This window comes from Lynx canadensis, chromosome E1 (assembly GCF_007474595.2).
Source record: "Lynx canadensis isolate LIC74 chromosome E1, mLynCan4.pri.v2, whole genome shotgun sequence".
NCBI classification, from domain to species: Eukaryota; Metazoa; Chordata; class Mammalia; order Carnivora; family Felidae; genus Lynx; species Lynx canadensis.
Genome location: NC_044316.2, coordinates 55,059,165 through 55,084,676, shown reverse-complemented (window position 1 = coordinate 55,084,676; position 25,512 = coordinate 55,059,165). Strand labels below are relative to the sequence as shown.

At 45.6% G+C, this 25,512-nt stretch overlaps 1 protein-coding gene and 2 long non-coding RNA genes across 7 annotated transcripts in view; 1 reads left to right on the top strand and 2 right to left on the bottom strand.

The window, feature by feature from the left end:
- Positions 1-25,512, bottom strand: part of UNK (unk zinc finger) — a 32,827-nt gene that overhangs the window by 7,129 nt on the left and 186 nt on the right. Inside the window, exons 1-13 of one of the 5 annotated variants that reach the window (XM_030295054.1) lie at positions 24,588-25,167; positions 21,547-21,801; positions 21,080-21,244; positions 20,895-20,971; positions 6,534-6,743; positions 5,527-5,703; positions 5,258-5,388; positions 4,664-4,799; positions 3,956-4,073; positions 2,912-2,996; positions 1,524-1,666; positions 898-1,098; positions 250-315 (exon numbers count right to left, since the gene is read on the bottom strand). In XM_030295054.1, the coding sequence (XP_030150914.1) occupies positions 250-315; positions 898-1,098; positions 1,524-1,666; positions 2,912-2,996; positions 3,956-4,073; positions 4,664-4,799; positions 5,258-5,388; positions 5,527-5,703; positions 6,534-6,743; positions 20,895-20,971; positions 21,080-21,088 (1,353 nt within the window). In that variant the 5' untranslated portion in view covers positions 21,089-21,244; positions 21,547-21,801; positions 24,588-25,167. Of the gene's footprint in view, positions 1-249; positions 316-897; positions 1,099-1,523; positions 1,667-2,911; positions 2,997-3,955; positions 4,074-4,663; positions 4,800-5,257; positions 5,389-5,526; positions 5,704-6,533; positions 6,744-20,894; positions 20,972-21,079; positions 21,245-21,546; positions 21,802-24,587; positions 25,168-25,512 lie in introns of those variants that run through there. The other 4 variants (XM_030295053.1, XM_030295055.1, XM_030295057.1 and 1 more) reach the window with 4 other exon arrangements.
- Positions 6,820-10,374, top strand: LOC115500559. Its single transcript, XR_003964560.1, has 2 exons — positions 6,820-7,994; positions 9,881-10,374. It is a non-coding gene; the product is annotated as an uncharacterized LOC115500559 (long non-coding RNA).
- On the bottom strand, positions 12,381-20,863 carry LOC115500558. The gene is made up of 2 exons (XR_003964559.1): positions 20,072-20,863; positions 12,381-13,771 (listed from the first exon to the last, which is right to left on the bottom strand). It is a non-coding gene; the product is annotated as an uncharacterized LOC115500558 (long non-coding RNA).

Below are 25,512 nucleotides of genomic sequence, written 5' to 3'. Positions count from 1 at the left end.
TACAGCGCCTGACACAGTATAGACGCTCAAGAAATATTTTTTTGACTAACTCATGAGTGAGTCCAGGAGGTAAGGGATTGCAGGGCCTGAGCCCTACCTCTCTGGATTTAGGGCTGGGGCCCCACTTTAGTTCGGCCCTCAGGTTATGGGGAAAGCAGCGGCCCCCTTCTCCAAAGCCTGGGGTTCTGGGCCTATCCTGTCAACAGCAGGGGTTCCATAAGGGGAGGAAGGGGGCTGAGAGCTGTATACCTGTTTGGGCTGAAGCAGAGGCTGCTCTTGGCTCCTGGGCTCTAGTGAGTGGGGTTTTAACTTGGCCTAAGAAAGAAAAGTCAGGGAGCACGGGATTCATGTGGTGCTAGGAAGGGCCCCTGAGTACAGGAGTCTTCCCAAGCATCCACCTGCCATGGCCCACTGAGGCTGCAGGCACCTGTCACACAGTCCCCCTCCACACACATACCCTGCTCTCCCTCCCCACCCCTACTCCATTCCCTACTCTAGGAACCAGGGGAGCTGTTTCCCTCCTCCCTGGTGACTCCAAGCCTCAGATAAGTCCAGTGAGGGACACTCTTGCCTGTTCCCCAAGGCCCTGCCACTCTATCAAGGCAGCATAAGGCAGGGAAAAGACCAGATGGTGGGACAGGAGACCGAGGGTGGAGTCCCTGCTCCTCTATTAACTGGGTCTGTGAGAGGGTCAGGTGCCTGGCCACGCTAACTTTCCTGTTTCCATCTGTAAAATGGGATGGGCTCCCTCACTCTGCTCAGGGTCAAAGAGGCTGAGGACAGGGGCTTCCCAGCTCCCAGTCATGTTCCCCACGGCCAGGCCAGGACAGCTCTCCAGGGCTTCTCCTGCCCCCTGCAGAAGGCTAACCTCACTGGACTTCCCCTTGCGTCCCTTACCTGGCATTTGAAATTTTTCAGGTACTCGGCTCCCACCTGGTCTTCCCTCTCAAAGCCAGGAGCCTTCTTATAGCTGCCAGGGGCAAGGCCAGACTCCCCAGGGAAGACAATGCCTTCCAGGTTCGGGGGCTTCCTGATGGAGCCCGGGGGGGAGCCACAGAGGTTAGATGGGCTGCCTAGGTTGCTGTTTCTACAGAGGAGCTGCAGAGAAGAAAGGGAGTGGCTTGGTGGGCAAAATGTGGGCTAGGCCATGGCCCATCCTCTGTCCCCTCCACAGAGGGAGATTCTTCAGCAAGGGGCTCAGTTCTATTTTCAACTGCCAGTGGGCAGCAACTACCACGCAGGGTAGTCTCCGTGAGGAAGTTATGGGGGAACTGTGACCGAAGGCTTTTGTCCCTTCTACCAGCTCTACCCAGGCTGACCAACACAGGCTCTGGGGACCCCACCCACCACTAGATTTTTGATAGAAAAACCCTGGGGCAGAAAGGGCAGAACTCCTTGGCCTGAGGCAAAACACCAGGGCCCCCTCCTCCAAGCACAGGCTGAGAGGGCACTGGGAGCATTAGAGGCAGGTGTTGACTCCTGGCTAGGCATGGTGCCCACCCACTCCCTGGATAGGCACGTACGGCGCTGAGGTCAGGGGCATGCGGGCTGGAGGGGCTCACGGGCACGGAGTCTCCGGCAGCAGATGGCATGTACAAGACAGGACCCGGCTGAGTGGGGCTGGACACAGTTGAGGAAGGTTGCAGGTCGTCACTGAGGGGTGGCTCTGCAAGAGACAGAGTCAGGCTGTCAGCAGGCTCCTTGCCAGCTCTGTCCCTCCAAACACACATGGGGATCTTTTTCAAAGGAGACCATGCACCCTCCGTATATAAAGGGAAAGCTCCTCCCTTATTTCTATTAATACTGCGTACTGTGTGCTTACTTCGTGCCAAGCACTTTGTATTCACCGTGAATCTTCACGATGACTAGAAGATACAAATAACATCAGAGTCTCCATTTCACAGATAAGGAAACTGAGGCTCATAGAAGTAATCTCCCTAGGTGACAGAGCTGAGTTGGGATTTGTACCCTGATCTGTACTACTCCAAAGCCTGAGCCATTAATTATTTCCCTGTGTCGCCTCAATAGGTGGTCCCAGTTGCCCATGGCTGGCGACGATCTCTGTGCCAAGAATATTCCCCTTCCTAGGGCCCTCAGCTTATTTTTGACCCTAATCCCAGAGATAAGGGCTGAGCCTGAGAAGACGTTAAGGACAACCAGAGCAGCGGTTTGTGGTTGACAAGGGTTCCGACTTGAGCTCCAGCTCTAAGATGGGTATTGGCGGTCTAGACTGCCGCGCGAGAACTGAGCACCTCGCTATCCAGTAGCTATGAGCCACATGTGGCTAGCAAGCACTCACAACAGGGCTGAACTGAAATGTGCTGCAGTTATTCAATTACACAACAGATTTCAAAGACTTAGTTTGGACAAAAAAAAAAAAAAAAAAAAAAAATAAAATATCTTGATTTTTTACAGTAATTATTTTTGAAATGATATTTTACACTGGGTTAAGTAAAGGGATGTTAACATTAATTTAACCTATTTCTTTTGCCTTTTTTTTTTTTTTTAACATGGTTACTAGAAGATCTAAAATGACACAAGAAGGGCTGCATTACATTTTGATCAGACAGCCCTGCTCTCAGCAGGACAGAGTGCCATGTTCAATTAGGGATGTCTGCCATGGATGGGGCATGGGGTGGCTGCTGAGATCTGCCTAGTTGGCTCTGGAAGGGTGCTTCATTCGGCCTGTGATTGTGAGTGCCCGACCAGGGACCTGGTCCTGCTCTGTCTCACGACCTTGGAAGCTCCAGGGCTTTAAGGCCAGTTCCGGGGTGTGTGTGCAGGGGGGACTGGAACCTCCAGCAAGGACAGAGCCTGTTGCTGGCTGGCAGATGAGAGGCCACTCCTCTGACTGAGCCTGAGCAGAGCGTGAGGGGAGGAGAGGGTGGAGAGGGGAATGGGAACAGCATACGTTCTACGTGGGCAAAGGCGCAGAAAGGTCCTCGGGGACAGCTGCCCGACTGCTGCATGTCGTTGCACTTGGTGGATTTATAGATCTGGAGGGCAGAGCAGAGGCACGTCAGGCTTAGGCAGAGAGGGACAGGCAGGCATGGGTGCCTTCAACATGGGAGGGTTAGCTTAGTAATCTCTTTTCTCCTCCCCATTCCACGCCACTTCCCTAACTCTTTCCCTACTGACTTCTTACTCAAACTCCTGAAGCAGATACAACCACCCTCATGCTAAGGACAGCCCCCCCTTCTGGGGTCACAGGTTCAACCAGCCCTGCTTAGGCCCTCACAAAGGGATCTTCTCTATGCTGCTTCCCCACTCAGGGTCTTGGCCAGGGCTGTGACCTCCGAATGTCTCTTGGGACATTAAGGGAGCCAAGATCAGAGGCAGCATCCCTCTACCTACGTGTACCCTGGGTTGGGATCTACATCTAACTTTCCACCTTGCTGTCTGCAACCCGTACAAGGTGGCCTCTGCCCATATGTCTATGCCTCCATGAACCCATGGGCAGGGACAGCATGTGCCTCTATGCACCCTATTCCAGATCCTGGCACACTGACATGGCTCAAGGCTACACCATGGGGCCAGTGGGCTGGGTTGCCGGTACCAGAGACTCTGATCTGAAACACATCAGCTGGAAGGGGCTTTCTTATTTTTTTAAATCTTGAGGTCATTGGAGTCTAAGCACCATGAGTGGTGCCAAGTCCAGAATGGCCAGGTAACGATGCCCAGTCCATGCCGCTCCCTGACAGGAGGCCCGGGGTGAGGGAAAGAAACAAAATTGGGAGCAAGGGGGCTGCTTGGTGACCGTGGGCTCAGAACAAGGCAAGTTACCCAATTAGGATTCAGGGCTCCTCAAGCACTGCCTAGGGAGGCCTGGATGGCGTCAGCGTGATATCTGCCCACATCTGCCCAGACCTTCTTTTCCTTTTGCCTGGCTTCCCAAAGAGGGTATGTTAAGCCACCCACAGCTCTCAAAGGGCCCAGCCCCTGCTCCAAGGCACACCTCCGGGTGGAACTGCTGCTCCGTGCGGGTGTGGCAGTACTGGCAGGCATCTCCATTCTCACACTTGCCGGGGTCTCCCCACTCATCCCCGTGTTTCACGTTCGGACATGGAGATGACCTGGTCCAAGGAGATGGTGGGGTCAGAGTGATGCCAGAGAGGGAGACACTGGGATCTGGGGAATGCCAACTAGATGCCTGTTAAAGGCTCCTCTCTGGTCTCCCTGCTTCACAGGGCCAGGCTCACAAAGAGAAAAGAGGAACTCCAGAGTGAGAACCTTACTGGGGCCAGAAGCCAGGCTCTGCTTCTCTGGAGCAGTATGGCCGTATCAGCAAGAACACTGTTTGGTCCCCTTCTGCTGGGTCCTCGTGTCAGGTATTCTGCAGCCCCAGGAGAGCCAGGCTATAGCCAGAACCATACTCTCCAGACCATGGCTTATCCCCAGCAATCACCCCTCAGAATCAGAACTGGAGGGGCCTTAGAGATCATCTGACCCAAGTACCTCATTTCGTGGCAAAAGAGGATCCCAGTGGACTCGCCATCATTCAGCTGTCCTCACTATTCCCTCCCTTTGTACCTGGGTCCTGCGACTCTGTAATCCCTAGGGCTGGTCTCCCTGCCTCGCTGTGAACACAGTGGAAGCAGCTCCCGCCATGATCCCTTCCCTGCCACCCCTCCCTCCCATGGCTGGCCTGCTTGGGCCAAAGGACCTGTATTTGTGTTTCCGGGGGCTCCGCCGCCGGTCCTTGCTGTTGTGGTAGTAGGGACAGGCATAACCCTGGCGGCACAACCGCGGGGGCTTCTTGCACGGCTCCGTCTTATAGTTCCCCAGCACATAGGCAGTTTCTACACAGGGAGCCAGAGGCAGGGGTCAGGCAGATGTAGCAGAAGGGCAAGGAGAAGCCACATGGGAAGGGGTCCAGGAGCTCAGGCCACCTCCTCATGTGCCAACACCAAGACTGAGACCCAGGAGAGAGGTAAGAACCATCCCTTACTGGAGATACAGCACACAGGGTAAAAAAGGGCACTCTCAGGAGGGTCAAGAACACGTGTGTATGTATATGTAAATATTCATAAGTACACACATGGGAAAGTCCCCTGAAGAATTTGGGGAGCACTGAAGTGATGAGAGGAAGGCAAGGTATATCTAGGGAAACTCCCCAGAAGTGCCCCCAAGTGACTGGACTGTGGCTGGATATAAGGTGGGATAAAAGGGCGGTAGTGGGCCAAATCCTTAGGGCAACTATGGGCAGGAGAAAAGAGAGGACAGGAGGAGGCATGGCCACTTGTGGGACCACCTTTACCTTGCCACCGAGGCTCCTCACTGAGGATTTTTTCTATCATGGCGTGGCTTGCAGCCCCAGCCGTCTGGCCCTCTATGCTGCCCTCTACCGTGGTCTGGCCGTTCTGCAAGGCCTCCATGGCCTGGAGCTCTCTGGGAGGAAAGGCGAGCAGGGACGAGGCATGAGGGGAAGAGCAGAGTGCCAGCCCTGCCCTCCATCTGTGGGACTCATCGGGTCAGCAGCCAGGCCTCCAGCCAGGCCCCCACCCCAGCCCACAGCTATCAGCCCACCTGATGTCGTAGACAGGGGAGCGGAGGTCATGGGGCCCGTGGGCGAAAGCGCAGTGCAGGCCGTTTTTGGTGCAGTTGCCTTTTGAGTCTGTCTCGTGGATACAGATTCCAGTTTTGTAGTAACGCAAGTGGTACCTGCGCTCAGTGTCCCCTGTGGTCCTGTGCAGGAATGGGCACCTGAAACGTTGGGGGGAGGGGGCTCACTCACCTTTGCCCCTACAGCCTGGGAGATCAGTCCCCGCCCTTCCCCACCACCCAGGTGGTGCACGGATAGCAGGTTGAGGAGGCCAGCAGCAGTGAGCTCTGCTGACGTAACAGAACCACCGTCCCACCATCTGTTGGATGCTGTAGCCCTCAGGGCCCAGAATTCCCACTTCAGACTGCTCAGCAAGTCCTCCCAAAGACTGAGTACGGTCAGGGCCCTGGGCTGACTTGAATGAAGTTCCAGAGGGGGGACACTCCTGGGACAGCAAGTGCTGGCTGGATCCGCAGAGGTCCACAGAGAAACAGTCTGCTCACAGCATGGGCACACCCTCTCCTGCCCCAGTGCTATATTAGGCCGGGGCCGGAGGAGGGGGAACAAGACCTGGACCTCTGGGAGAAGTGCAGGGGCAGTTCAGTGATTTGTACCCATAGACCCCCGACAGTGCTTCCCGTTACCGCCTCTGCAAGGTTCAAACAAGCAGGGTCAACAAGCGTTCCCTCTGTGAGGTCCTCAGGTTTGCCCTTTCTATACTTCTGCTTAGCAGAAGAGAAGCCTGTGTAGGGTTTCTGAAAAGTGGGTAAAGAAGGGGCCTCCCCCAGGGGATGGCAAGGTCTGAGCCCAGGTCCAGGCCACAGGAAGGTGTGCCACGATGCAGCAGTCTCCCCAGAAGCAGCCTAATGGCTGGCTTCTCAGACTCTGCCTGGCCTATTCTGAGGGCACCTGATCCAGGAGACATGAGGCTCCTCTGAGGGCAGGCGGGGGGCGGGGAGGACTGAGGGGGAAAGAGGCGGGGGACACTCACTCGTCGCCCTCCGGGCAGAGGCCCGTAGCCTCGTCGTACTTGGTGCAGTAGACGTCGGGGCTGTAGTTGAAGGTGCCGTCCCGACGGCGGATGGACCGGCGACGTCGCTGGTTCACGAAGTGCCAGTGGAAGCAGGTGTAGGGTCGGTGCTGAGTGCATTTGTGTTGCACAAAGAGTGGGCACTGCTCCGTGCGGAATTCCTTCAGGTACCTGCAGGGAGAGCCCCCACGTAGGGTGGGCCAGGAGCAGAGACTTAAGACCCCTGCTTCCGAGCAACAAGTTAGCCACCGAGTTCTCTGAGGGCCCTACTCTGGGGTGCTAGTTCCATTAGGACACTAAAAAAAGGCCCAGAGCTAAGGGTGGACCTTAGTGTCCAGATCCTTCCCAGCACCCAGGTCCCAAGGCAGCCTGAAGAGCAGGAATCATAGGCTACAAGGGCCCTCAGCAGTCAGCTGTCTGCCGGGTTGCCAGCGGAGGGCTTAATCCGTGGCTTAGTTCTCTGAGGCTTCTAAGACCAAACCACCGATCGCAGACAAAGGGCTGCCAACAAGAACAAGGGGGGCCTCTCCCAAACTTCCTGCAGGGTCCTCTGTGCCCAGGTCTGCCTGCCGATCCCTGGAGGTCTCACCTGTCCCAGGAGCGGGGCTGGGGCTCCAGGTTGAGGGCTGGGGGGGCTGATGCTTTGGAGCTGAAAGCCCAAGTCACGGAGTGTTCCCTCTAAACTACTGAGTCAGAAAATTACTGTCCTGTCTGCCTACCTTCTCCCAGAGACACTTCCTAGCACTACACAGGTGTCTGTGAAAGAGCTCCTTTTTACAGCAGCATCTGAAGAGACTCCCCCTCTCAGCCTTGCCTGCCCCCAGTACTCTCATACCTGAGCACCTGCAGCAGATGGGGCTGTTTACGTCCTAACCTGGGGATCCGGGGGCACTGTCCTTTGGGCCTCCTCCCAACCTTTGTCCCTCTCCTCTGCTTTTCATGTAATGGCCAAGACATCCCAACACGTCACCCTCCCAGGCACTACCCAGTGGAGGGCCCCAGACCCACTTACCCCCTTACAGAAAGAACATGCCATCCATCTGTGCTTTGCTCACTCTATGTATCCAGGTGAAGGGTTTCTTAGGCTTGGGGGCCTCTACCTGGGGGGGGGAGGGCACTGGGGGCAGACAGCGCAGTTTTCTTTATTCGTTCCCTCAAGCCCTAACAATGCAGGCAATAAATGACCTGATAAGGGGCACGTGATGCCAGCGAAGAGGATGGTTCCAGAAGGCACAGAAGTCTGTGTGCAGAAGAGGGCATGGAGTGAGGAACAACCTGACCTGAAGCAACTGTCCAGGCCTGGAGTAGCGCCTGAAGCTAGAAGGCACCAGATGAAGGCAAGAGGGTCCAGCCCAGGTCTTTGGCTCAGGCCAGGACACCTGGGGCCTTCCTTGTCTGGGCATACAGAAGGTGTAGGGACAGGTAAGTGGAGGGCTGAGATTTTCCAGATAGGTTTTCTTTAATGCTTTAATGAAATGTGCTGAAAAATCCACTCAGCCTTGAAGTGTGCTATGTCCAGGTGTATGTATTGGGCCAGGGGAAGCTGGAACTGGGTACTCCCTGAGGAACACAAACAAGGATTTAAGGGGCAGTAAAAATTCGGAATAGAGTCTGCTGTTCATTTGGCACATATGCTGGTAGGCACTGGGGACACCAATGAAGAACCAGGTCCTTGTCAGCCCATACTTTTATGGGAGAGACATACAAGTAACAGGCAGAATCAATCAAGTGTGGAAAAGGTTATGAAGGAGGTTTGCTGAGGGTTCTTTGGGAGCCCAGAGCAGGGGCCCAGGCTGGGACAGAGGAAGGGAAATGGGGAGGTGTTGGTGGATGAAGAATGTGGGCGGGGCGTTTTAGGCAAAGGGCTAAGTGTGAGCTCAGAAAGAGGATGTCTTGGGTCCAAGAGCTCCAGGCACATTTGTGGGATGTGAGTAGATGGGACAGGAACTGGAAAAGGGAAAGGAGGATAAGGTGAGGTGTGGGAGGAGCCAAACTGCAGGGACATCATCTCTGGGCCCCAGGGACATTGTGAGACACCAGGCAGAAACCTGGAAGTCTCCCGAGGGCCTGATGTTCTCCTGTCCCTTTTGGCATTGGAACACAAGACCTTTCTTCCTGCCTGGTTGGACAGAAAGCGGCACCTCATGCTGCACACATGTCCCAAAACCTGGCCCTAAGTTGGGACACCCATCCTCCAAATGACTAGGCTGATCCCTCCTGGACAGCACATAGTCTATCTGACTCTGGACTCACTAGGAGACCAACTCAGGAGGTGACAGATGGAAAATGGGAGAGGAGGAAGCAGAGTCTAGGGCCAGGAGCAGAGAAGAGTGAAGGTGGTTAGGAGTGTCAGATTAAACACAGGACACCCATCTAAATCGTATTTCAGATAAACCAAATTATTTCACAGGGCATGGTTATACTAAAAATGTATCCATTATCTGAAATTCCAGTCTAACATCCTGTATTTTTATTTGCTTAATCTGGCAACCCTGAGTGGTGCTTGTCTGCTTGGTATATCAGTGCCTCAGCGAAAAACCAGGGAGGCAGCCAGGGGAAGGACTCTAAGATGTGGTCACCCTGACTTTGGGCATAGTCTGTCCTCTTTGAGAAAAGAGTCCTGGCAAGGCTGCTTGCTTGGGGCAGTCATGTCCACAGTGTCACACACAGAAGCCACGGCTCCACAAGGGCTCTCAGCCTAGCAGGGATGCCACAGAGGACAGATACGGAAGCAACAAATAACCTTTTAAGTCACAGGCCAGGGACTTGGTACCTTTTAATAAACTTGTCTCTTTGCTCCCAGCCTCTCCCCTGTCCAAGTTAAGCTACACAGCACTCATTATATTCTTCAGAGAGCACAAACTTAATTCTCACTTTGTTAAAAGCCTTTAGTTTCCCCCAGTAGCCCTGGATAAACACCAACTATTCAGCCTGGCATTCCAAGCTCTATACATCTGGCCCAATATTTTTTCCCAGCCATAGTTCCCTTGATTACTCTCCATTCCCCTGCTAAAACTGGAGTCCTTGGTGTCTTGCGAATAGATCTTTAATTTCCCTGCCTTTGTTCATGTCCCCTTCCTTACCTGTAGAAATCTTTCAAGGTTGAATTCAATGGTAAGAAACCTGATGTCACCACCTCCATGACACCCTCCTTGACTTCCACCTATCCTCCCCATTCTGCCCATATCCCCAGCTAAGTTATACTCTCTGTTTTGCCAACATTTTCTCTAGATACTTTTGTAGCCTTTATCCTGCATTGCATATTAACAACGTGTGTATTTTTGTCTACTATTTTTTTCTTTTATTAGATTATAAAATCCTTGACAGCAAGTAAAAGCTAAGTACAGTTTGCTGAATGAATACAAGAAATGAGGTCACAGAAAGAGCAAAGCCCACAAAACAACAGCAACAGCTTTGGGATGCTGCCAGCAGGCAAAGCATTGAGAGCGGAAAGCCTAATCCTATGCCCTCGTGAAAAGTATCACACTGCAGGAAACCCATAACTCAGCAGATAGGGCAGTTTCCTGCAGAAAAGCCCCTCGTGAGAATGGGCTGAGTGACAAGATTTAGTGCAGGCAGAGAGCCCACCTTCAACCAACTACAGTCAGAGGAGAGAAATTTTTAACCTTTTGCTAAAGTCATTAATGGAACTGTACTACCTGCTACCTAAGAACTAAAACGGTTGGTCAGAACTTCCCACACTCCCTCTCCCACTCTGACCCTGTGCTAACCGGCAATGCAGTACCCAGAAAGCAAGGAGAAAACCACTTAGAGATCACTTTTCTATTTTCATGGATTAAAATGAAACAAATTTTCAGTGGAAATGCATAACTATCGCTGTTAAGTACCAATCCATCTCATCTTAAAGGTTTGAAAGTACAAATCTAAGAAACGAAATATGTTGAAACTTACTCTTTAATACAACCGGTTCTCAGGAAACCCAAGAAGTCCTGGGATCTAACGGAGGAAGGCAGACACACCAACTACTCACTCCCCCCACTCCCATCCAAGCTCTGAGGAGGGTACAAGGCCCCCAAGACTCAATTCTTCACACTCTCACCTCCCAGGAAGACCTCCACTCAAGGGTAAAAGCAGTAACATAGAATAGTTCCTAACTGCAAGGCCTCAACGAGCTGCTACTACGGCCAGAATGAATCCAGAAACCACACAGGCCTTGGGGAAGTAAGAGCTCTGAGACAAAGTCATGCCTTCAACTGGTAGAAGGATCAACAAAGCTTGGAGGGACACACAAATGGTCAGAGCTTCACCTTTCCTAAACAGTGCCTTCCTATGTGCCCAACTGGGAACTAAGCTTAAATAAAAGCTATCTTTCACTTCTTTTCAGGACATCACATTAATTATCCTAGTTATGGTTTATTTATACATGTAAAAAAAATATGATGAAAGTCACATGCCCACCTACAAAAAATTTGGAAAGTGGAGAAAAGGCAAAAATTGCCCTTAATCCCATCAATAAAAATGTTAGCCTTTTGGTAATAAGTTTTCTCTCAGTATTTTTACAGATTTAATCATTATGTATCTACCATATTGTTAAACTGCTTTACACAACTATTCTTTTCTCTAAAAGCTTTCATTTAAAAAAAAAAACTTTTTTTTTTTTTTTGCTTTTGTTATTTTTTAGTGTCTATTCATCTTTGGGAGAGCATGAGTGGGAAAGGGGCAAAGAGAGAAGAGGGCAGAGGATCTGAAGTGGGATCCATGCTGACAGTTGCAAGCCCGATGTGGGACTTGAACTCACAAACCATGAGATCATGACCTGAGACAAAATCAGACGCTCAACTGACTGAGCCACCCAGGCACCCCAATTTTTATTTTTTAAGTAGGCTCCATGCCCAGCATGGAGCCCAATGCAGGGCTTGAACTCACGACCCTGAGATCCTGACCTGAGATCAAGAGTTAGATGCTCAACCAACTGAACCATTCAGGTGCCCCTAAAATCTTTTAAAATCAAATATGTGTATCCACTTAAAAAAAAAAAAAATTAAATACTGGGGCACCTGAGTGGCTCAGACGGTTAAGCCTCCGACTTTGGCTCAGGTCATGATCTCTTGGTTAGTGAATGTGAGCCTCACACTGGGCTCTGTGCTGACAGCTCAGAGTTTGGAGCCTGCTTCGGATTCTGTGTCTCCCTCTCTGCCCCTTCCCCGCTTGTGCATGTGCTCTCTCTCAAATATAAACATTAAAAAATTTTTAAAAATCAAATACTTCCAAGGCTTACTGGATTATTTTCATTTTCCAAAATTCTAAATAACAGAAAAAAGCAGGCTATTGGAAATCTAAATTTAATCACTTGCCCCACTAAGTGATAGCACATGAGGGATTAACAAGACTTTATATCACTCTAAAGGAGGTGATGAATCAAGTGCTAAACTGCTACCAGTTCAATTTCTAACTAAACTTTAAATCCTATTCCAAGTTTTCTCATTTAATAGATTTATCAATTTGGGTGTTTTACTCTCTTCTGGGGAGAAGTGTGAGGAAGAATTAATCTGAATACACCGAAAACTATCAGAGGTGACAGAAAGAATATAAGTTTAGAGGCAATGGGGAGAAACGAGCTGCTGTTCTAATCCAAATCTAGTCCCTCACTGCTTGTAGAACAGTGTGTTTGTGGTCTCACTGACTCTACCTGCCTACTGCCACTGACCTGCTCCCTTCTCCAACAACAAACCAGACTCTAGAGCAGGATCAATGAACTTTTTCTGTAAAGGACTAGATAGCAAGTATTTTAGACTCTGAAGGCCAAGAGGCCAAATCGAGGATATTATGAACTAATGCAACAAGAGAAAAAAACAAAACTTCCATTTTTATTGATGAAATTCAAAATATAATAGTTGGCTACAATAAAGGTCTAATGAGACCAGATTTTGGGGGGTGGGTGGAATAATATTTGTAAAGTTAAGGGTCCCTCGCATCAAATTGGTTATAAATGTTCCTCTGCTAATGCAGATTCTGTAACAAGATTTTACATATTTCACCTTTGAAAACGTCTTTTCACATAGATAGTTATGGCCAAATGCCGTTATCATTCCACAAGCATGATTTTAATTGAGCATATCCTTCTCTTAGAAGACACTTGTAGGATTATATTGGAGTCTTGATATTTGCCTTTTAATCACTTCCACTTGAAGGTTTGGTGTAAACTCCTTAGTTGCACAGGTAAATGGATTTTGAAATACGAAATTTCTTTTGCATTCACACCGAGCTGCAAAATCAGTTAGAACTGTAGTTTTTCTTTAGAAATCATATCCACAGGACCTTTGTGTAGGAATGTAGATCTTGCCTTTGTTTCAACTTCTGACAGTACACAGGAAGTATATAAAGTAACTGGACGTGACTCAAACGTTAGTAGTCGAAATGACTGAACTACAATTTAAGGTTTGCAAACAAGCTGTTTGCCCTGTAATTTTAGGTTGAATTCATTAAAAAACCTTATCAAGTCTGCAGCAAAAGCCAATTTCCAAAGCTATTCAGTGTTCAGTAGTAGTTGAGAATGATTCTTCTCATTCAGGAAAGTTTCGATGTCAGCCCTGAACTCAGAAAATTACAAGAAAACTTCACCACTGCTGAGCCATCAAACTATTGTGTGGTAGGGCATCAGAATATTCAGTTTCTTTTTCTGACAGAAATTCATGGAATTGATCATGGTGAAGTCCACAAGAGGGAGTGAAGTTCACTGCTGATTCTAATGGTTCAGTAACACATGATAGATTCAAGTATTTTTCCCCAAAGAACCTGATGAATAATATAATGAATAACCAACCACAGGCTTTAAACACCTTACAATTTCATAAGCTTTGCAAATTTGTCCAGTGAGGTTTTTTTCTGCTCCACAATATTCTTACCACCATCAGTTGTAACAGATATCATCAGATCATACTTCAGGTTGTCCTCAGTTTTTTGAAAATATTCTCAGCTGTCGTTGTTTTAAATAGACTATTCATTGATGCTAATTCTTCAGTCACTTCAAACGAGACATTGACTCCATGAAGAAACCAAGAGTAGCGGTAGGATCTGTTGACTCATCTAGAGCCAAGGAAAACCACGTGAAATCATTTGCCTTGTTTTTTGACTACTGATACTGCTCCCAAGGACTTCAACATTTTGAGAAATTGTTCTTGTCGAAAGGCTAACACTTTTAAACAAGTTTGTTTTCTCTAGACATATTTCTTCAGCTGCTGCAATCAAACACAATTTAATTAATTCAATATTGGTAAATGACTTCCCTTGCTTAGCTAATAAATGAGCCACTCGGGAAACTTACTTCAGTTGTAGCCTCATTTTCATTTTTGTGAAGAAATGCTGCTGTGATGAAACAGTCCCTTTAAAATTTCTTTTTTTTAATGTTTATTTATTTTTGAGAGAGAGAGAGAGAGACAGAGAGAGAGAGAGACAGAGTGAGCAGGGGAGGGGCAGGGAGAGATAGAGGAAGACACAGAATCTGAAGCAGGCTCCAGGCTCCAAGCTGTCAGCACAGAGCCTGACGTGGGGCTCAAACTCACGAACTGTGAGATCATGACTTGAGCCGAAGCCAGATGCTTAGCTGACTAAGCCACCCAGGTGACTCAGTCCCTTTAAAATTTCTAATTTTTCTATTGCTTCTCGGCCTTTTGGCTAAGATCAAGTGTAAAATTTCTAATTTTTCTGACCATTGCCTTTCTATGAGTTGGGATTATTTTGACAACTATTTAGTCTGGTAATGTTAATGGATGGGTCCTTTCAGCACAGTTTTTTTTTTTTTTTTTTTTTAAAGTAATTTCTACACCCAACATGAGGCTCGAACTCACAACCCGGAGATCAAGAGTTGCATGCTCCACTGACTGAGCCAGCCAGGCACCCCAGCACAGCTTTTATTAAAGACAGCTTTGCCACCTAGTTTGATAACAAAATAATTCACACTCTACTGTGCCCTAAAGACATGACATTCAAAGTCCATTTTTCTCTTCCTCTCTTGTTCTGACATAATTGGTAGGCACTGGTAATAAAGAATAAATAAAACATTTTGATATGCTGATACACCCAGTACTGGAAACGCTGTCAAGTTATAACTGTTGTCACTGCAACCTATAGTACACGGAACAGAAATGCCAAGCAAGGAGAGTGCCACATATGGTCTCTGTCACACTGCTGCATCTTGCAGCGTAAAAGCAGCCATAAACAATACATAAACCAATAAGGAGAGGGTTCCATTAAAGCTTTATGGACACTGAAATTTGAATTTCATATAATTTTCATGTGTCATGAAATATTCTTTTTCAACAATTAAAAATGTAAAACACATTCTTAGCTCACAGGCCATACAAAGGCAGGTGGCAGGCTGAATGTGGCAAACGAGTCGTAGTTTGCCAACCTCTGCTCTGAAGAGTTGGAATTCCCCAACACACCATAACCCTCCCCTCACATCTCGATACTTTTGAGCGTATTACTCCCGGTGTCTGGATCACCTTTTTGGCTTCTTCTCTACGTGAGGAGGGTTCCCTGCCCCTGCCCACAGGTGTTAATCACCTTCCTTCCATGTTTCCACTGCAATGTATGAATACAGCCCATATAGCCCCCACCATAGTTGTTTGTAGCCATGTCTACTCATCTCTGCACCTCTGCAAGCTGGCTCACAGCAAGCGTTCCAGATATGTCTGTCTATCCAAGAAACAGCCAAGCTGTAAAGCATCACAAATGGTACAAGCTTGGTCCATAGCAGCTATATTCTAAACCCAACAAAACCAAGAGAAGCAATTCCAATCTCTGATTTACATGCTTCTCCTGGCAGTTAAGGAACCAGTAACTTCTCTAGCTACCTTCCCCACAATGTCTGTACAGCCTTGTTCTTCACCCTGAACACTAATTTTGAGATCAGCCTCACATGCAGACTAGAAAAGAAACCAGTGGGATGGCTTGCCCTGTAATTCCTAGGAATGTGTGGAGCTCGCTAGAGATGCATTAAATCCTTTTTTTGTTTCCTCCAAAAACTAAGGGGTATTATGATGACTATTTGGCAAAAACTGGGTACTTAACTAAAGATTTATTCAGAAAAATAATAGAAGTAGATCACCAGACTATAACAGGGGGAAAAAAACTAGAAGGAAAAATACATCCAGTATTATTGATTTTAAGGGTTACCTGGACTCTTTATTGAATTGGGATTGCTTTTAGAATAAAAAATTTAAAAAAAGCTTTTGGAAACGTAACCCATCATATTAATGACAACTTGACAGAGAATCTATCCTGACCCCAAATTAGATGAAAGATGTTGCTAATAAGCCAGAAGAGTTCCTTTAAGTTAAAAGTGAACTGTGGTAAATATTTTTGCAAAGTAAATCACTATTTGAATGTCATCCAGTTCATGATGTGCAGAACCTGATTTGGACACATATGCAAAGTGGTTAGATTGGAGTAAAACTGCAAATAAAATAGTGACGGCCTCTGGAGAAGCAATAGAGGAGATGGTGCAGGGAGACCAGATTTGCTAAAGACTTGATAAAGCTCAATATCCATAGTGAACAACAATATGTGAGCCAAACAAAAAGGGGGCAACAAGCCAAAGACTGAGCCAACAGAAGAAATGCCAGACACTGCCACTCACACCCCCAACCTGGAGGTCATGACCCTGGAGGGCCATGAGGAAGCACTTGGTCCTGGAGAGCCCACTGCTCTCCTGGCCAGTCAGATGACTGTTCATAAGCCTCACATGGGGAATGTGATATGCACACATTTCTAATGAGCCACAAATATTCATCTTTATTACAGCTAGTCTCCTAAACACTGAATTGCATCTTTTTTTTTAATTTTTTTTTTTAACATTTATTTATTTTTGAGACAGAAAGAGACAGAGCATGAACGGGGGAGGGTCAGAGAGAGAGGGAGACACAGAATCTGAAACAGGCTCCAGGCTCTGAGCAGTCAGCACAGAGCCTGACGCGGGGCTTGAACCCACGGACAGTGAGATCGTGACCTGAGCCGAAGTCGGACGCTTAACCGACTGAGACACCCAGGCGCCCCGAATTGCATCTTTTTCAAGCAACATACAAGCTTTACCATAGAAACAGAATCTGAAAAAAATATATATATATATATTGAAGAAGAGGACCATTGTTTGCAAGTAAGCTCTATGCCCAACGTGGGGCTTGAACTCAGGACTCTGAGATCAAGAGTCACATGCTCTACTGACTAAGCCAGCCAGGCACCTTGTTCTTTAACATTCTTTACTGAAATCTAACCACAAAGTGATAGGATTCTGCAACTAACAAAGGAAAGAAAAAACAAAAAAATCACCAGTCATTGTCAAATAGTACAGTGTAGTATGCAAAGCCTCAAATGATACTCATCTGTAATCTAGTTTCCATATTAATATTACCCCTACCCATACAGAATTCCTAAAAAATTTTAGTCATAGAGGTCATAGACCACGGCTTATCAGAATTCTTCATTTTTAAGTTTGAGAATAAAACATTTAATTCCAAGGTGAATACCTTAAGAGTTGTTACGCAGATTAAGAATCCTAAATTACTATCCAAATATGCATACGATCATACACACACACACATATTTTACAATTTGCTGCAAATCTTTGTTAATTTTTGAAGAGCTTAAGATAAAGTACTAACAGTTCTAGATTAAGTGTTTATAAGGATATATATATATACATTCTGTTCTGACACCAAACATAACCCAGAAACCATACAACCGTGTAACAATAACCTTACCAGTAGGAGCTGCCAGAAAATGGCTTTTAAAAAACAAGACCAAATAAAGCTAAAACTTGGTTGGCAAATATTTGGACAATTCTGAAAAAGCACTATACGGCTACAGACATTTGGTTTCCAAATCTGAAATGATCCTGGTTTAAAACATTATTCAGGCAAATAGTGTCTGATGAATTTCTGAGTGTGTCTGAACATTCAATGTAGGCTTTTGATTCTATACCTGGCTTTTTAGCCAGAGCAGATATCGTAGGACCTCAGAGCCAGTATGACCCCTCCTAGATACAACAGAACTGTCCTAACATACAGAAACATACACAGGAGCCTACAATACAAGTGCTACAGGCACTTAAGCAAGCAAACGCTTTGGTTCCCAGGTGGGGGAACCATTCACAGGTAAACAGTTGCAGCGCATTCTTCATTGGGAAAGGTCTGACACCAGTGAGCCATCCTGGCCCCAAGAACTAACATGAATGATACAACGTTGGTGTGCAACTAGTCTTACATGTCCCTGCTTCCTATGATTGTCTCCTTGGCTTAAAGATTTTGGAACTGGTAAAAAAAACTGAGGAGAGAAAGTTCATGGAAGGTTCACTCACATCACTGATTTTGTAGAATATATGTGAGGAGTACTGGAAACCCTGGATCATTCTTCCCTAAGTAAGAGAACACTGTGACTTGATTCAAAGTTTTTCTGTACACAGCTGGCCTAAAAAACCCTCCAATTTGATGAATGTTCTAGCATAAACGTTTGAATTGATGTGTTATTTTGTAAACTTCCGCGGAACAAATGCTTTGGCCTGTAACAGCACATCTGTTTAGTTTTAAATACAAATCCGTTGTGTAAGATACAGGTAGCCTGATGAAGGCTACACGAAGAATAGCAACTGAAGTAAAATTTGAATGGATATGGAGAACAGGAGTATACTGAAGACAACAATGACCCACATGTGCCCTAAGAACTGAAAAACCTATTTAAAAAAAATTTTTTTTAACGTATATTTATTTAAGAGAGAGACAGGGCATGAGCGAGGGAGAAGCAGAGAGAGGGAGACACAGAATCCGAAGCAGGCTCCAGGCTCTGAGCTGTTAGCAGAGAGCCTAATGCAGGGCTTGAACTCACGAACTGTGAGATCATGATCCGAGCCAAAGTTGGACACTTAACCTACTGAGCCACCTAGGGGCCCTCTGAAGAATCTACTTTAGTGTAGATGTAGCTAAAGATGGCACTTGGTTAAGGCTATTGAAGGAGGTGGCAATGAAACTGAAAGCAGTAACTTGGGCTTGTCAAATATTGATAAGAATGGTACATATGCTGTGCTAAATGCCATGCGCTATTTTAAGCACTTTACATATATTAACTTAGACCTCGTTAACTCCACAGGGCAGGTACTGGTATCCTCAGGAAACTGACATACAAAGGGGAACTCACTTGCCTAAGACACAGCTAGTAAGTGGCAGAGCTGGCCTTCAAACCCAATCAGTCTTGCCCTGGAGTCAGTACTCTTAAACACCATGCTGTTAACTCTGCTTCCCTTAATGAGCTAGAAAGAAAAACAAGAGTAACAGCAAATATGCATAAGTGGACTCTCCAGAATCTGTTCAAAATATGTCAGGAAGATTTTGACAGGCCATAATTATAATAACCAAAAAATAAGTTACTAAAAATAAAAATCAGGGTGCCTGGGTGGCTCAGTTAAGCATCAGACTTCAGCTCAGGTCATGATCTCGCAGTCTGTGGGTTCGAGCCCCGCGTCAGGCTCTGTGCTGAAGCTCAGAGCCTAGAGCCTGCTTTGTGTTCTAGGTCTCCCACTCTGACCCTCCCCTGCTCGTACTCTGTCTCTGTCAAAAAGAAATAAACATTATAAAAAAAAAAAAACCCAAAAATGTTAACTTTAACATGCTCTACTAAATATTTAGTAATTACCTTATGTATTCATTATAAAATACCTTTTTAATTTTTTTTAAAGTTTATTTATTGGGAGAGAGAGCACGCGTGCACAAGTGGAGGAAAGGCAGAGAGAGAAAGACATAGAAAGAATCCCAAATGGGATCCCACACTAACAGCACGGAGCCTGATGTGGGGCTCAAACCCATGAAATGTGAGATCATGACTTGAGCTAAAGTCTGATGCCTAACTGACTGAGCCACCCAGGTGCCCCATTATAAAGTACTCTTAGTTCAATAATAAAATTTAAGCTTTAGATTTTTTTTAGATAAGAAAATACAGGTACAGTTTTCTAATTTGTCATGTTTTGACAGACTAATTTACACAAATCCTAATATGGCAGGCTACCAAATACCTGGCACTTCTAAGCGGTGAAAGTTACATCAAAAAGAGATAGTAATGTTCTTACCAAAATGAAAACAAAACAAAACAAAACAAAAAACTTAGGTATAAAAACTAGTATTTAAAACTTTTAAGTCACAAAACACAAAGCCAAAAGTTTTCATCACTTCTTTCCTAAGTGTAACTACCTCTCCTCAATGGGGGTAGTTTTGTGAGTAGGCCAAAATTTCTGAGGAAGATGGGAACGTGGGCCTTTCCCCTCCTCGTCAGAAGTCATTTTGTTAAAACTTACAGTGGCCGTACAATGTTTCAAATACTAGGAGAAACAAATGAGTTCACTTAAGAACACAAAAAGCAAACGGTGATATAAAGATTAAGGAAAGGGAAGAAACATTTCAATAAGCTCAGATATGACATGATGATACTGTCACAGGTCTGAGTATCTTCTTTATCTCCTAAATAAATTGAGCCCCCGACAGGAAAAAGATCACCTCACAGAGAATGCTATGAGATTTTTAAGTCGCTAGACTCCTTTCCATCTTCTCCTCCTCATCAGCTCTTGATACTGCTGTCAAATTCTACACACTGGCAAAGAAAAAAGGGGTGAAAGTTGAGGGATTGTATAGAGAAATAATAAAAAATTTGTGATTATTTGAACTAAAATATTATAGCTATTAATACAATTTAAAATGCCTAAAACACATGGCCTGTCCTTAAAGAAATGTCTATGTGAACATTAAAACAACCATAAAGTACCTGAGAACGTTATTCATTACTTTTCAGCAGAAGAGCAACTTTCTCTTCTACCTCCCACCCACTTTGTTCATTTTTACAAAGGCACTGGGAAAAACGTGCTTGCTCCTTATAATGGCTGTCAATTCAGAGTCAATTTGAAGTACAACTACCAACAACTAGGAGTCTCAAACTTGCTGAGTATTCAGTTCTCCACAGACTCAGAACAGGGGGGCATTCACCTAGAATGGATACACAGGGACTAAGCCATTGAGAAGGCTGGAAAAAGGGCACCAAGGAGCTTTTCACAAACTGCAGGCTTTCCCATACCAAACGATGCTGCCAAGCCCTGATAGGCCATATGAGCCTGATAGATTCTTATATGCTGGTTTTTAACCCTTTTTAAAAAATAATCGAGATATAATTTACATAACATTAAAAATTCACCATTTTAAAGTGTATGTCTCAGTGGATTTTAGTATATTCAACATAATGTAGAACTACCACCACTACCTAATTTTAGAACATTTCCATCACCCCCAAAATAAACCCCATACCTATCATCATATGCACTGATTTTACCCAAACTTTCTCCGCAGATATTCTGTGGCCCATGCAGGTATTTTAAGATGGCAGGCTGGGGTGAATCTACACAGTATCTATACGATAAGAAAACAAAAAGGCTACTGAACCCAAATTCTTGGCATTTTTAGCAATCAGACTAATGTAATTTTTATATATTGTCTAAGAATGGCAGAGAAACTTACATTCAACATCCATCTTCACATAACACATTAGTGTGCCCCAAATTCATCCAAGATGTTAAAAGAAGGGAAGACAATCTACTAGGATTAGCCACAACTGTCCATAGTTGCAATTTCAAAATACAGAAGATGCAAATGTGGGAAAACCTCCTTTAGTATCAAGCATAGCTGGATTAAAACAAAACAAAACAAAACAACAACAACAAAACGAAAAACTTAATCATTAAGCAAATACTGCCCCGTTTGGGAAAATAATCCCTACACCAGTCCAGTATTTAAAGTAATGTAGCTTTAAATGCAACCTTACTTTTATCATTCTTGTGACCTAGAGCCTCTCCTAATGAGAAAAATAACCTTTAGGCAAAGGTCTGGCAGGAAAGCCTGCAGATGTGTGGTGCTCAGGCTGCTGCAGGGCTCTTATTACCTAAGTGAGCTCATGGCTTCTAAGACACACAGGAAGGAGACCTCACCTTCAGGCATCAGGGTGTTGAAAGCGGGAGGAAGTAGGTCCACGAGGGTGTCTTGCTTTTGTGCACTTATCTGGGGTGCTATTTCCAGAGAAGGAGCTCCTTTATAGAGTGTGCCCAAGATGGATTTCTCTAAGTTGCTCTCAGAGTTGTCCAGCTGCCCTCACCAATAAGTCAGTCTTTGTAGGTTGATAGAAACCACCAGTCAAAGCAGATGCAAATGGATTGTGGGGAAGCCTTCTTTAGTATCTAACATAGCTGGATTAAAACAAAAAAACTTAACCATTAAGCAAATCTTCACTTTAATCATTACTTTAGATCATAGCAAATATCAACTAAGTGCTATGCTTGACTCTACCCTTAGCATGGGCACTTAATTCTTAATGGGGATATTGTGGGCTTGACTGATGGCCACAACGAGCTCTTAATTTTTGTCCTGTAAGAAATTAGTTCTACTTGATAAACAAGTAAACAAGATACAGAAATATTTATTGGTAATTTAACTCATGCTTGCTGAGATTGCTTAGCAACACTTCCAGTGACTTCTGTTGCACGACAAGTCGTACTCTCCTAATGTATTTACAATTTTATTGCAATTTGCAATAATGATTTAAATACAATTTCATTTCCTGGATTTTCCAAAACACAGTCAGATGCAATCAAGTGAAGTCATGACATTTATACAATGTATAAATTAACAAATTTGCCTCAAAATAGTTATGTATGGAAATACTGCTACGTTATCCTTGTTTAAAGATGCCCAGGGAACAGTCCTAAGTTAAAATGACACGTGGCTAGATGAGGTCATAAAGCACTTATCCTCTGTCTACCTATAAGAAATCACCCAGTGGCCAGAAACTCCAAGAAACCGTCACTGAACTAGAATTTCATTTTCCTTTACCCCAAAGGTATTAAGAAGTCTGAGAATCAACTGCAGGTGAAGGAATCCAAAAACAATCTAGTGTCTTTAAGGCTTACAACCTCTTACAGGGACAGAATAATGAGTCAGAAACCCGGTTATTTTGGAAGGCAGGTTTTTTGGTGATCTTTCAACTGTATACTTTTCCTTTTTATTCAACTATATACTTTTAATAATGTAACTGTTATACAGCAAAAAGTCCAAAGTTAGGTAAATAGTAGATACATTTTGGAACCTAATTGCTCTGAAATTTCCCATTCTTAAATCTGCCTTTATAAAATTCTACTACAATATACAAGATGGACTTGTTCTGAAAATAAAACAAATTACCTAGCAAGATGTCAAGTAGAAGAGGACTACTACGTGCACATCCTTTTACTGCATGCTAATCAAATGCTTGAAGCTGTACAAAAGAGTTAACTAATATAGGCATTTTCTAAAGGGCAGGATTCCTCAAGTCTAGCACAAGTGCCTACCACACCAATTTGCTAAAAGAATTATTTCAAAGTTTTTCTTAAAGCAAGATTATTCACAAATTTAGAGAAAAAAAAAAGACCAAAAAAATAATTATTCTTCAAACTATGTCACGAATAATCTTCTTGGTTTAGGAAAAAGATAGTTTAAACTCCAGGACTTTGTGGGGGCAAGAAGACAAGCCTACGGAAAGGCAATATTTGTTTTTGGTGGATTCAACTGTGTTTGCCAAGACTGTCTGCCATTATGATGAATGGCACTCAATTTTTAAAAATTTTTAAAGTTTGTTCATGTTTAAGCAATCTCTACACCCATTATGGGGCTCGAACTCTCGACCTCGAGATCAAGAGTCACGTGCTCTTCCAACTGAGCCAGCCAGGTGTTCTGAGTGGCAGTCAATTTTAACACATATTTCTTCCAGATTATTGCATATCACATAATCTCAAATAATATCAGGCACAAAAAATACACAAAGTTAGTGTACTTTATGTCCAAGTTTGAAAAAGTAAAAAAAAGTTAAATACAGACATTTAAAAAAACAAAGGGTCTGTATCTGTATTCCACAATGGGATCGATGCAACATTAAGGCCATATTCAGATTGGTATAAATTCTGGAAGTTCATGCTTATGAGGAAGAATTTTTAAAAATGCTGGCCAGCTCAAATTTTTAAAGCAAATATTAAAATAAAAATATTCCTGTATTCTAACCCCCAGGGATAACAAATGGGTTCACCTTAAAAAAAAAAAAAAAAAAAAAAAAATCAGTGCCAGTAAGGGTACAGGTGCCATCATCTGTGTGCTCAAGCTCCCTGCAACTCAGACCTGGCATGACAGGGGAATGAAGTTTTCCAAATCATCACAGCTTCTGAATGCCCATAAATCTACCAAGGAAGACAACAGATGTCCACCTCTGATTTTTGGTGATGAAAACAAACATACACACAAATGAACAGTTAACATGAAATAAAAGATGCAACACCTACAACCTCCAATCCACCCAATCAGGCTTGGGCGTTTGTTTCATCTACTTCTGTTGATTACTAAGCCACCGCAACAGCCAAGACTGATGATTACTCTGCACTTACCCAACAAGGAATGGAAAGACAGATTTTAAACAAATGAGCGTCTATAGGACAAAAACTCAGATATTAACACTTACACAGATGTTACCTTGTTTCATCTGTCAACTCAAAATTATAAGAAAGCCCTTCCAATATAAATTCCACAGCATACTCAGTAACAACATACAGAGGTTGCCGAAACATTACTCAAGATATTATACGTATTTTACGGAAAAATATGATCCAAGCAACCACAGATTATATAAAGACGCTCCAGTTTATGTGAAATCTGCAGATTTTCAAATCAAAACCATACTGCTGCTTGACCACATCACTCAACTTGATCCGTATGCTCGGAGGTAAGAGCATTTCACCAAAACCAATGGAAGAATGGCCGAAAGAACTCCAGTAATAAAGGACCAGCAAAGCAATGGCCTCAATAGAAAAGTAATGGTTAACGTGAGTCGGACTGTAGCCAAGAAAAAGCTTCCACTCCTTTCAACCAATAGCAGGGAATCTCACAAAGAAACCAATACACTTTCTAAAACCGATGTCCCCCAATCCCAGAACAGTCTCCCAATGGGGCTTACTTCTGTGAGTGACAAACAGGAGCTCCTCCCGTCTAGTTTTAATTCTTTCTACTCCAACAGGGGCTCCCTGCGCTCGGCTCACCAGGCGGCATTACTGTGTGGCTCTTAAGGGTTTTTCGACCCCCAGGTTCCAAATCTCCAGCCAGCCTCAGGTCCACCTGGGGATCCTTCTAAACATACACAGCACCTGGGAGGCACTCGAAGAGCATCAGGGAAATTGGAAACCAACATTTTGCTAAACAGGAGGGCCCGCCTCTGTAGCTCTTTCTTCCGAGGCACCTAGCGCTAGGTGGTCGCTGAGCGTGCTTTGAAAGGACATAAAGAGGAGACGGGGACCTCCGCTCAGACACCAGTCCCATCTCGCTGGACTCCTGCGGTGGGAGTGGTGGGGCTGGGGACACGCTCGAACCCCGTCGCCCTCGTGGCCCCGGACTCAGGCCGGGTCAGCTGTCCCCGCGAGTTCCAGCAAGAGGGGCCGCCGTACGCAACACACGGGCTTCGGGGACACAAAAGGCCTCCGGGGTAGAGTGCGCGGGGCGCCTGACAGGACCTCGCGCCAACCGTCATTCACAGCGGCCCTAGGGCTGGCCCCCAGGGCACTCGTCCTGGCCGTGTCCTGGGCTTCTTATCGCCCCCGCGAGTGCCTGAGACTGTGGTTTTACGGTCTGAGGAACAGTTAGGCCTCAAAGGCCTGGCCTGAGATGTGTGCTCTCCGCACCCCGCGCTCCCGCCTTCCCCACTCAGCGGCGGGGACCGAGCTTCCCGCCCCACGGCCCGACCAGGGGTTGGTGGCAGTTAGAGGCGGTTGGGACCGGCCCCAGCAGGTTGGAACCGGTCTGGGCCGGGCCGGAGGAGGAAGGGGGGGAGGGAGAGGCCGCCTCGCGCTCTCCCTGCGCGCGTGACTCACGCTGGCCGCTGACGTCAG